The sequence below is a fragment of the Pantherophis guttatus genome, chromosome 1, assembly GCF_059756535.1.
Source record: "Pantherophis guttatus breed Tessera chromosome 1, ASM5975653v1, whole genome shotgun sequence".
In the NCBI taxonomy this organism is placed as follows: Eukaryota; Metazoa; Chordata; class Lepidosauria; order Squamata; family Colubridae; genus Pantherophis; species Pantherophis guttatus.
Window position 1 is genome coordinate 340,294,417 of NC_142063.1, and position 12,215 is coordinate 340,306,631.

Here is a 12,215-nt window from a genome sequence, read left to right on the forward strand (position 1 = left end):
GTCAGAGCCGGTCGTCTTCTGGATCACTGCCCTTTGATATTTTGTGCACTCCATTTGGCACAAACAAGCCGCAGGGCTGCGGTTCATGCTGACTCCAGCAGAAGTGAAGAGCGGTTCCATTTATCTCGGCTTGCCTGCTGCATAACTTGTTCATTAGCCGGGGGTTCACTGCCTCTGTTAACCCCTGGATGGCTGCTATCATTCCCACCAAACGGCGGTTTTCATGGCGAGAGAGAGCGCCAGGTTCCCCACCCCACCCCAGCTGCTGGTAGAAGGTGGAAGGTTAGGGGTGTGTGTAGGGAGTGTATGGAAGTGGGGGGGGGGGCTATCTCAGAAAAGGGTTGCGTTTTCATTCAAAACTCTGTTCTTCGGTTGGCCCCGAAGTGCAGGCAGGTTGGGGAAATATTGAATAATGTGACACTGAGCTGCTAATTATCCATTTTCGCGTGCCTAACTGAAATCTTCATTGGTTTTGTGTTTATTACAATGTCACTCAGTCTTGTCATAGTGTGGCGCCTCGGCATAAACTGGAAAGGGGCAACGACATGGGGTGGGGGGGAAAAGTGCCTGGGCTGTAGGCAGGGTAAATCTTTCAAAAGCTGTAAGGAACCGGTGGGATATTTGCTATGCTCCGTTCGTTGGGAGAAATGAGTCAACCAGAAGCACGTAGGGAAGGGGAGAAAATGGAGCTAACCTTGAAAAACACACTTGCAAATGTGGTTTTGATTTAGTACAAACCAGTGGAACTGTTTGCTACTGGATACCATATTATCTGGGTACCAAAATATGGAAGTTGGACCATAAGGAAGGCTGAGCGCCAAAGAATTGAGGCCTTTGAACGATGGTGCTGGAGAAGACTCCTGTGAGTCCCCTTGGACTGCAAGGCGATCAAACTGATCAGTCCTAGAGGAGATCAACCCTGACCGGTCTTTAGAAGGCCAGACCCTGAAGATGAAACTGAACTACTTTGGCCACCTAATGAGAAGAAAGGACTCACCGGAGAAGAGCCTAATGCTGGGAAAGATGGAGGGCAAAAGAAGAAGGGGACGACAGGGAACGAGGTGGCTGGATGGAGTCACCGAAGCAGTCAGCGTGAACTTAAATGGACTCCAGAGGATGGTAGAGGACAGGAAGGAACGTTGTCCATGGGGTCGCGATGGGTCAGACACAACTTCGCAACTAACAACAATCATATTATCCGCCATATATGGATTAAAGGGCAGAACTGAAGAGTTTCCAAACTATTGTTATTATTATCCAAAATGTCAAGCCGTTCGTTGTTACCAAGTTTAATGTCAGACACAAGGAATCTGGAACCAGGGTTGTTCAGATGAGTACAAGTTTATTCCATGCTATCTCTAAACAAGAATCTGAACTATTAATAGTCAAGGCAAATTGGCGGGAGATAAGAGTCAACGGAATTCAAAGTGGGCTGTGCGTAGATCTCATCTGAGCGAGCACAAACGGATTCCAAAGTGATGACGCATTTGACCCCTCCCATGTGCTCAGCCCGTCATCTCCTACATCTGCTTTTTCTCTATAGATGAAGGTTTGCAGGGAGGCGAAAAACAAACTGATTAAGGTTTGTGTTTTCTACTAAATTGGCCGGTGTCATAGTTTTGACAGCCTTTCTGGCAAATGACAAGGATCCTAACCCTGGTTCTGTCGTGTTTCCAAGTGCTATTCTTTACAGGTGCAAGAAATGGGATTCGGGAACTGAATTCCTGCCAGACTAATGTACTTTTTCTTGGATTTCTGTTAGCATGTTGGGTGAACCTTGGCAACTGTGATTAATCAATAAACTATGGTTAAACAGTCCATGGTTTAGCATGTTAACCCAGCTTGTTCGACCCTAGAAGAAAAAATGGAACTGACATGTGATAGAGTCTTCTGGTTAGTCTTTCTCACTGGGCTCTATTCCTACCAAGTTTCTTTGTTATTTTGAGAAAGTCCTATTGTTCGGTGCTGGAATTGTTTATATAGCTAGTCCTTGACTTACAACCTTTTGTTTAGCGACTGTTTGAAGTCAGACGTGAAACCCAGCAGGTTCTGACAGGTTCTGGAGAACCGGTAGCGGAAATTTTGAGCAGTTCGGTGAACCGGCAAATACCACCTCTGGCTGGCCCCAGAGTGGGGTGGGAATGGAGATTTTGCAATATCCTTCCCCCAGGAGTGGGGTGGGAATGGAGATTTTGCAATATCCTTCCCCTGGGAGTGGGGTGGGAATGGAGATTTTGCAATATCCTTCCCCTGCCACGCCCACCAAGCTACGCCCACCAAGTGATGCCATGCCACGCCCACCAAGCCACACCCACAGAACTGGTAGTAAAAAAATTTGGATTTCACCACTGAAGTTACAATGGCACTGAAAAAGGTGACTTATGCCCGTTGCAGCATCCCCACAGTCATATGATCACAATTCAGACACTTGGCAAACTGTATTTATGACGGTTGCAGTGTCCCGGGGTTACGTCATCCCCTTTTGCGACCTGCTGACAAGCAATGTCAATGGAGAAGCCAGCTTCAATAACAACCGTGCGACTAACTTAACAACTGCAGTGATTCACTTAACAGCTGTGGCAAGAAAGGTCATAAAATGGGGCAAAACTCATTTAACCACTAGGCAATGGAAATTTTTGGGCTCAGTTGTGGTCGTAAGTCGAGGACTGTCTGTACATCTGAGGAAAAGGTTGTGATGTCTGTTAGCCAGCATAGGCTGCTGAATTACTGGAATTTTTTGTCATTCATGGACAACAGCTTTTGACGTTGATGTAGCACTTCGCAATAGCACTTAGACTTATATACCGCTTCACAGTGCTTTACAGCCCTTTCTAAGTGGCTTAAGGGACACGGTGGCTCAGTGGCTAAGACGCTGAGCTTGTCGATCGAAAGGTCGGCAGTTCAGCAGTTTGAATCCCTAGTGCCGCATAACGGGGTGAGCTCCCGTTACTTGTCCCAGCTTCTGCCAACCTAGCAGTTCGAAAGCACGTAAAAAATGCAAGTAGAAAAATAGGGACCACTTTTGGTGGGAAGGTAACAGCGTTCTGTGCGCCTTTGCCGTTTAGTTATGCCGGCCACATGACCACGGAGACGTCTTTGGACAGCGCTGGCTCTTCGGCTTTGAAACGGAGATGAACACTGCCCCCTAGAGTCAGGAACGACTAGCACATATGTGCGAGGGGAACCTTTACCTAAGTGGTTTACAAGGTCAGCATCTTGCCCCGACAATCTGGGTCTTCATTTTAGCGACCTCGGAAGGATGGAAGGCTAAGTCAACCTCGAGCTGGTCAGAATTGAACTCCTGGCTGTTGGAAGAGTTTGTCTGCAATACTGCATTCTAACTACTGTCCCACCATGGATTTATTGGCTGGCTGAAGAATTCTGGGAGTTGAAGTCCACAAGTCGTAAAGTTGCCAAGGTTGGAGACCCCTGCCTTACTAACACTGATGATGTTAGCTAGTTTGGATAATGAAAAATCTGCAAGAAAACAACCAAGCTCAGAGAGCACCAAGGACCCCTCATTTCGACCCTGAGCTACAAATATTCTCCTTTACTGACTTTTCATTTCATGTTTAGTTCTTAGGATTGGGAATAGTGTACAGTAGAATCTTAACTGTGATCAGCTTCAACAAACCAGCTTTAGAAAATAAGCCAGGACTTGTATATATTTCCTCCTAAGCCTTGTGAGTAGCATCCCAGTCTATGCATGCTGTCTTCCAAAGAACAGTTGCCATTAAAATGTATGAAATGAGCCTGCATAACAAGCCATGATGATGACTAAGCCACGATGATTCATGGCTTGCAGTGTCGTCCCATAATTGGTGAAATAGCTGTATTTAAGTTAGTGGCATCATTTTGTGATGTGCATGTCATTGGCTCTGCAGATACAAGTAGTCCTTGACTTACGACCACAATTGAGCCCCAAATGTCTGTTGTTAAGTGAGACATTTGTTATGTGAGTTTTGCCCCATTTTACAACCTTCCTTGGCACAGTTCTGAAGTGAATCACTGCGGTTGATAAATTAGTAACACGGTTGTTAAGTGAATCTGGTGTCCCCATTGATTTTGCTTGTCCAAAGGTCGCAAAAGGGGATCACACGACCCTGGGACACTGCAACCGTCATAACTATGAACCGGTTGCCCAAGCATCTGAATTTTGATCACATGATCATGGGCCTGCTGCAAAGGTTTGGAAATGTGAAAAGTGGGCATAAGTCACGTTTTTCAGTGCCATTGTAACTTTGAACGGTCACTAAATGAGCTGTTGTAAGTCGAGGACCACCTGTACCATTGACTGGGTAGGCAGGAAGAGCACTGTTTTTGCACGACTCATCGTGTAATGATATTTTAGTGTCTTAGGTTTCTTCAGGTAGAAAGAAAGGTCAAAGTAACCTTCGTTCGTACTGCATTGGTTCCTGTGTCTTCATTAGCGGCTAAGCAGAGGAACACTTGGCGGAGAGGTCAAGGGGAAGGCTTGTTCGGTTGGCTTCTTCATTTCTTCATTAGAGGAGACGACGGAGAAGGCATTGTTCTTCTGCCCTTCTGAAGATCCTTCTAGGACAGGGGTGTCAAACTCGATTTCACTGAGGGCCACATCAAGGTTGTCTCTGAACTCGGGGGAGCCGGGGGGGGGCATGGCCAGCATGACATCGCTCGTGTCAGGGGCGCCTGTCGTGGCCCGAGCGTTCTGCCAGCAAAAATGGACTCCTGGGCCCCGTTTTCGGCCGCGATGGCCACATGCAGCCCCCCCAAGCTCCGTTTTTGCTGGCAGAGGGCTGCAGGAGGCCGTCGTGGCTGAAAACGAAGCCTGGAACGCAGTGGTGAAATTCGAATTTTTTTACTACCGGTTCTGTAGGCGGGGCTTGGTGGGTGTGGTGTGGCTTGGTGGGCATGGCAGGGGAAGGATACTGCAAAATCCCCATTCCCACCCCACTCCAGGGGAAGGATACTGCAAAATCCCCATTCCCACCCCACTCCAGGGCAAGGATACTGCAAAATCCCCATTCCCACCCCACTCCAGGGCAAGGATACTGCAAAATCCCAATTCCCACCTCACTCCAGGGGAAGGATACTGCAAAATCCCCATTCCCACCCCACTCCAGAGGAAGGATACTGCAAAATCCCCATTCCCACCCCACTCCAGTGGAAGGATACTGCAAAATCCCCATTCCCACCCCCCTCCAGGGGAAGGATACTGCAAAATCTCCATTCCCACTCCACTCCAGGGGAAGGATACTGCAAAATCCCCATTCCCACCCCACTGTGGGACCAGCCAGAGGTGGTATTTGCCAGTTCTCTGAACTACTCAAAATTTCCGCTACCGGTTGCCCAGAACCTGTCAGAACCTGCTGGATTTCACCCCTGCTGGAACGGCTGCGCATGGCCCTCCCAAGCTCCGTTTTCCCTGGCAGAGGGCTGCAGGAGGCCGTCACGGCTGAAAACGAAGCCTGGAACAGCTGCATGCAACACTCTCAAGCTCGGTTTTTGCTGGCAGAGACCCCACGGGCCAGTCCTTTGCTGTTTCGAGGGCGGCCCTGCGGGCCAGATCTATGCACCCCACAAACCGGATTCGGCCCGCGAATTTCAGTTCGACACTGCTGTTCTAAAAGATCCGAGTCACCTGTCCTGCAAGGAGAGACTAACTACCTCCTTGACTTAACAGCCACAACTGAACCCAAAATTTCTATTCAGACAGCTGGAATTTTGTCCCATTTTACAACCTTGCCAAAGCTGTTAAGTGAACCGCTGCAAGTTATTAAGGCAGGAACACAATGGTTAAGCGTTGACTTTGCTTGTCAGAAGGTTGCAAAAGGAGATCACATGACCCCGGGACAGTGCAACCGTCCTAAATACGAGCCAGTTGCCAAGCGTCCAAATTTTGACCATGGGGACGCTACAACCGTCGTAAGTGTGAAAAAATGGTCATGTCACTTTTTTCAGTGCCGCTGGTACCTTCGAACGGTCACTAAACGAAATCAGGCGCAGTCCCATGATGCCTCACTTCATAACTTAGTGACCATACCGGCTTAATGAATTAACTGGTCCTTTTTATAGTCCGAAATAGAGGACCCACTTGTATCCTTAAGGGTTAAGAGATTCGTGGGGAGTGGAGAAGGAATCTCTTAATAGGGATTTTGAAGGAGATGTGGGGTTTTTTTGGGGGGGAGAGATCTACAGAGGGATTAAATGGGTAGGTCCTCCAAATTATTCCATTTGTAGATGAAGGACGATTTCCTGGTGTGGTTGACCCGTGGAAAGTCAGGAAGAGCCCTAACCCATGCCAGTTTCTTTTTTAGGGAAAATAGGAAATGTTGTTTAAAAGACATACCAAAGACCAACACACACACACACACACACACACACACACACACACACCAACCCAACTTGTACCTTAGGCCAGTGGCCTCCAACCTTTTGGGCACCAGGGACCAGTTCCTTGGAGAGAGCTTTTTATCGTGGACCGGAGGGGACGTGGTTTCAAATGCTGCCTGCATCCCATGGATGGGGCTTTGCTTGTTTGCGTGGACTGGTTGCTGGCATGTTACTGGTTGGGGACCATGGGTTGGGGACCATGGGTTGGGGACCATGGGTTCCCTAGGCCAACCCTGTTATGCTTACATCCTGCAGATATATAAGGCAGATCTGTGTAAATGTACTTCTGCTACCCAAAGGAATAGGAAGGATCCTTGCAAGGGCTTTGAAACTTTTTTATTTCTTCAGCTTTTGGAGATATCACTAACCCTTGCTCAAAAACCTTTCATGAAACAAAGGCTAAAAAACTCTCTAAAAGAGAGAGAGGGGGGCAGAGGCAGACAGAGAGGCAGAGAGAGAGAGGCAAAGAGAGAGAGAGACAGAGAGACACAGAGGCAGAGACACACATAGAGAGACAGTGAGACATACAGAGAGAGGCAGAGAGAGAGAGAGAGATACAGAGAGACACAGAGACATACAAAGAGACAGAGAGAGGCAGAGAGACACACACAGAGAGAGACAGTGAGATGCAGAGAGAGAGAGAGAAACAAAGAGAGACACAGAGAGAGAGAGAGACATACAGAGAGACACAGAGAGAGAGAGAGAGAGAGAGACATACAGAGAGACACAGAGATAGAGAGAGACAGAGACGGAGACAGAGAGACACATACAGAGAGAGAGAGAGAGAGACAGAGAGAGAGAAACAGAGAGAAACAGAGACAGAGATGGACAGAGACATACAAACACAGAGTGAGAGAGAGAGACAGAGAGAGAGAGAAACATACAGAGAGACAGAGAGAGACAGAGGGAGACATACAAAGAGACACAGAGACAGAGAGAGGCAGAGAGAGACACATAGAGAAAAGAAGAATAACTTTTCCCAACAGCTTTTCTTTTCCTTGGCCTAATCCTGCCAACCTTACAACCTAATTTTGCTAAACAACGACAAGCACACCGCTGACTCCCAGACAGAAGTGGGCAATGTGCATTTTTCTATAATCTACAGAAGCTGCAAATATTTATCTGTGCTGTAATATTTCAGAAAATTGACTTTCTGTGCAATATTTAAGGGTAATTTTTCCCCCTCCCCTCCCTGGTCTCTGCCCCCTGGCAAATACAGGCTTTCCCCATTCTGGCTATTGTAAAGCGCTCGGCTGAACATCAGCCTGCAAAAGAAAAACCGGCTTTCCCCGGCCTTTAATTGTACGCGGGGCTTATGAAATTGATTTGAGAGCTTAGCTTTTTACAATGCCCAGTGAATACAAAACATTTCTGACAATCAATCAATGAAGGAATAATCACTCCTTATTCCTCTCTCTCTTCCTCCTCCCTTCCCTATTGTTACCTTTCCCCTACCTTTCTTGGGAAGGATAAGTTCAAACGCCAGAAAATCTTTGTGAGACAACCACTTTTAAATTAAGCAGAAAATGGACATTGACACACTTGTTAATCTCACCTGGATCATTATTGGGGGTGGGGGTGTATGGGGGGGGGTAACAGGCAGCCTTCGATACAGGAATGCTTGTTTCCTGAACCACATCTACTGTCTTGCCAAAAAAAAAAAAAGAATTTTCTCTTTAATTTCTTGTTTCTAAACAGCACCATAACAAGTTTTAGAAATAGGTTAGTCCTTGATTTACAACACATTGACTCTGGCAATCACGGCCGTAAGTCATGTGATGGTAACTTATGAGGTGACTCACTTTACAGACATAAAGTGGATCACCACACGACTGGATCCGGTTTTACAACCTTTTTTGTGGTATAAATGAGATCCGGTTGCGGAGCTTCCAAAATTTGATTGCGGGAAACAAGCAGCTGTCAGACCTCATCTAGGTTATAAATATCTTACTTTGGGCTCCATCGTAATTTAGGACAATCACTAAGCAACCTGTCGTAAATTGAGGATTAACTGTAAATAATTTTTCCAGGCTGTGATTTTTTCCCCCGATTGTGCCATGGTGTGAAAGGAAGAAAAAAAATCGAAAATTGTGTTTTTGCAAAGAGGGTGATTCCTTTGACAAAATTATATTTGTGAATATAAATGTACTGTATGCCCACATGCATTTGGTTTATCTTTTGTTTCAATGGTTACAGGTTTCCCTTTCTTTGTCACAAAACTTTCCTTTGTAATCCCAAAGGTGCTTTTTCAAAAGACAATTGGACTTTGTTTTTTCCTTTGAAGATGTTTTGCTTCTCATCGAAGAAGTTTCTTCACTTCTGATTGAATGGTGGAGAATAGAATGATTTATACTCAAAACCAAACTCCTGGCTGTGGGCAGAGGTTGCTTGCAATACTACACCATAACCACTGTACCACCACAGTTTTTAGATAGATAGATAGATAGATAGATAGATAGATAGATAGATAGATAGATAGATAGATAGATAGATAGATAGATAGATAGATGATAGACAGACAGACAGACAGACAGATAGATAGATAGGGGAAGGGAGAGAGGGGAAAGAGATGACAGATAGATAGATAGATGGATGGATGCATGGATGCATGCATGGATAGATAGATGGATGCATGGATGGATGGATAGATGGATGCATATATGGATGCATGGATGCATGGATGGATGGATGGTCGGACGGACAGGCCAGACAGGCAGACAGACAAAATAATGAAGACAAATAATTGTCCCAGGATAATGCTGCAGGATCCAGTCTGGGTCGGTCACTGGGACCAGAGGTTTGTCTTCCAAGCTCGTGCTGGAGCCCATCCTCTACCAGAATATGTGATCCATTCTGCTGGAGAGAAGTTCCCTGAAGATTCCAGCACGAGTCCGAAAACTCAGAAGACTAAACCTCTGGGTCCCTGTGACTGACCTAGATTGGATCCTGCAAGATAGAGAATAAAGCCCCCCACCCTGAAAAACCCCCAACTCTTCAGAATGCAGCACTGGGATGGGCAAAGAGATCCATGGATTGACGGGGAGGGTACAGCTGTTTCCCTGTTTGTTAGAAATCTTGTTTCTCCACACCTCTACCGTTCGTTTTTCTTTCCAGGCCCCAACATCCTCTGCTCTTCCACTCTCTTTCCTGTCTGGCCTTGGAGATTCAGACTTGTTTTAAAAACCTGGATACCTTCCTTTTTAGGCAGGAGCTCCCTAGAATGGCACAAGTGCAGTCTGCTTGTTTTCATTCTCCCCTCAACGTCCTCTCTAGGCATCTGCGTTGGGAAACAGAGTGGTACATCCATAGGGTGGAATGGCTTTTGAACGGGGTGGAATTGTTCATACATTACATGCAATGTCCCAAATAAATAATGCATGTCTGAACCATAGATAAGCTGCTGAGCCGGGGGTCTTCCCCTCCTGTCTCCCTTGCTCTTCCCTCCTTGCAAGTCCCTGACAAGCATCTTTACTTTTGATTTCAGGCACCCCGGAGTTAAACCCAGCTGAGCGGAAGGATCTGGAGGCCAAGCTGAAGGAGCGGGAAGAATTCCTAATTCCCATTTACCATCAGGTAGCGGTGCAGTTTGCTGACTTGCACGACACGCCCGGCCGGATGCAGGAGAAGGGTGTCATTACCGTAAGTGTCGGGAATCTTTTCCTTACCAATGGCTGTCAAAAAGAGCTTTTGCTTTTTCAGGGCTGGTGGAGCTGCTGCTGAGAAGGTCCTCCCAACCCAGTGTTCTGAAGTGGGGGAGAGACGGGGGGCGGGGGGGAGATCTCTTCCAGCCTGGATGATGCTGACAGCATGGGGTGAATATTAAAAATTTGTAAAGGCTTAAGGGAGGGCCCTAATAGCTCTGAGGGTCTTCCCCGCTGCTCAGGGGGTGAAGGCAGAGCGGGGCAGCACTGAAAGATGGAATTCAGTGAAGTCCTTGGGTCCTCAGCGGTCCATGTGGATGAAACAATTGTCCCATTCTGCTTGTTGGTAGGAAGGAGAGGGAGATGAGGAGAGGGAGGGAGGGAGGGAGGGAAAGAAGGGAGGGAAGGAGGAAAAGGAGAGGGGAGGGGAGAGGAGGAGAGGAAGGAATGAACAAATGGAGGAGTGGGAAGAAGAAGGAAGGAAAGAGAAAGAAAGAGAGAAAGAGAGAAGGAAAGAGGAGGGGAGGAAAGGAAGAAGAAATGAAGGGAGGGAGGAGGGAGGAAGGGAGAAGGAAGGGAGGAAAGAGAAAGAAAAAAGAAGGAAGGAAGAGAAAGAAAGAAAGAAGGGGAGGAAGGGGAAAAAATGAACTAATGAAGGGAGGGAGGAATGGGGAAGGAAGGAAGGATGGATTCTGGGTCTTTATATGTTGCCAGTTTTTATTACACTATGTGTAAGGTGAGCCCTGCTATGAACTGTAACTGCTAAGTTTTATGCAAATCACGTTTTTCCCCTCTCGGTGTAATAAAAATCTTTGTTCTTATTTTTTAAATTTTTTTTAAATCGTTTGACAAATCAGCTTGTAAGCCAGCATTTTGACCTACGCAGTCTATGGCCTATATAAGCCACAGCTTTTCCTGACTGGTTCTTTTGCAACAAGCCAGCATGGTGCTCTCACCTTGAACCGTTGGGACTCTCAAGCCACCATCTGTGCAACAGCAGCCTCATTCTGACACATCTAATTGGACTGGGAATCGTGTGTTGCTGGTGGCTGCATACAGGGAGGCAAAGGCTGCTGAACAAAATGGTTTTACTTGCTAGAAAATGTAGCTCTGAATCCTCATCGCAGGGTCTGATTTTGGCTTAAAAACAACTTCTCTGCTCCATTTTTTCCCACCCTGTTTTGGAAAATGTGTGTGTGGTGGCGGGGGACTGTGACTTTTTAAAATCACTTTTTAAAAAAACCCTGTTGGATTCAGGTTGGGCCTCTTCATCAAAGGAAGAAATGCACCTAGAGGCAAAGGTGACTTCTCAGGGTTTTGTTTGTTTGGTTCGGTATAATTTAACTAGAGATCTTTTTTAAAAAAAAAGAAAACAAGAAAATTCAAACTAATATAAAATGAGAAAAAAGAAAAGAAGAAGAAGAAGAAAGAGAAAGAGAAAGAGAAAGCTTAAAAGTGCAAGAAAGTAAAAAAAGAGAAAAGAGAAAAAAATAAACAGAAAAGTAATTTTAGAAAAGTTATAATTACAATTATAAATTTACCTCTTACTCTATGGTTACAATAGAGCTCTCTATAGCTCTCTTCTATTACCTATTCTGTCTAATCGTTAATTAGACAGAATAGGTAATAGAACGTTAATCATATGTTCATTTTTTTTTCTGTTTTACTCTCAAAAAGTCCATAAGGACTTTCCGGTCAGCAATAAACATCTACAAATAGTTCTCAGCATGAGGGATCCTTGGTGCTCTCTGAGCTTGCTTGTTTTCTTGCAGACATTTCCTTCCTTCCTTCCTTCCTTCCTTCCTTCCTTCCTTCCTTCCTTCCTTCCTTCCTTCCTTCCTTCCTTCCTCCTTCCTTCCTTCCATTTGTGTGCCACCCATCTCGCTTCGAAGCTACTCTGGGCGGCTTACAACATTAAAAAGCAATAAAACCGTAAAAAATAAATATTTCTAAAAACAATAAAAATATCCCGCCTTTATTTTTAATATGGTGGCCAACGTATCCTGTGCTCCTTCTTCTCCACAACAACCCTGTGAGGCGAGCTGGTCTTTGAGAGAATGATTGGCCCAAAGTCACCCAGTCGGCTTTCAAGATTAAGGCAGGACTAGAACTCACAGTCTCCTGGTTTGTAGCCTGGTGCCTTCACCACTAGGCCAGACAGGCTTTCTCTATAAAACTGGATTTATTCAAGAGAGCTCCCAA

The 12,215-nt window shown here is 46.0% G+C and overlaps 1 protein-coding gene across 8 annotated transcripts in view; it reads left to right on the forward strand.

Moving 5' to 3' along the window:
• ACACA (acetyl-CoA carboxylase alpha) overlaps nucleotides 1-12,215 on the forward strand; it is a 280,148-nt gene that overhangs the window by 251,540 nt on the left and 16,393 nt on the right. For all 8 annotated transcript variants that reach the window (XM_087883446.1, XM_060693230.2, XM_087883447.1 and 5 more), the window contains one exon: nucleotides 9,857-10,011. In XM_087883446.1, the coding sequence (XP_087739572.1) occupies nucleotides 9,857-10,011 (155 nt within the window). The remainder of the gene's footprint in view (nucleotides 1-9,856; nucleotides 10,012-12,215) is intronic.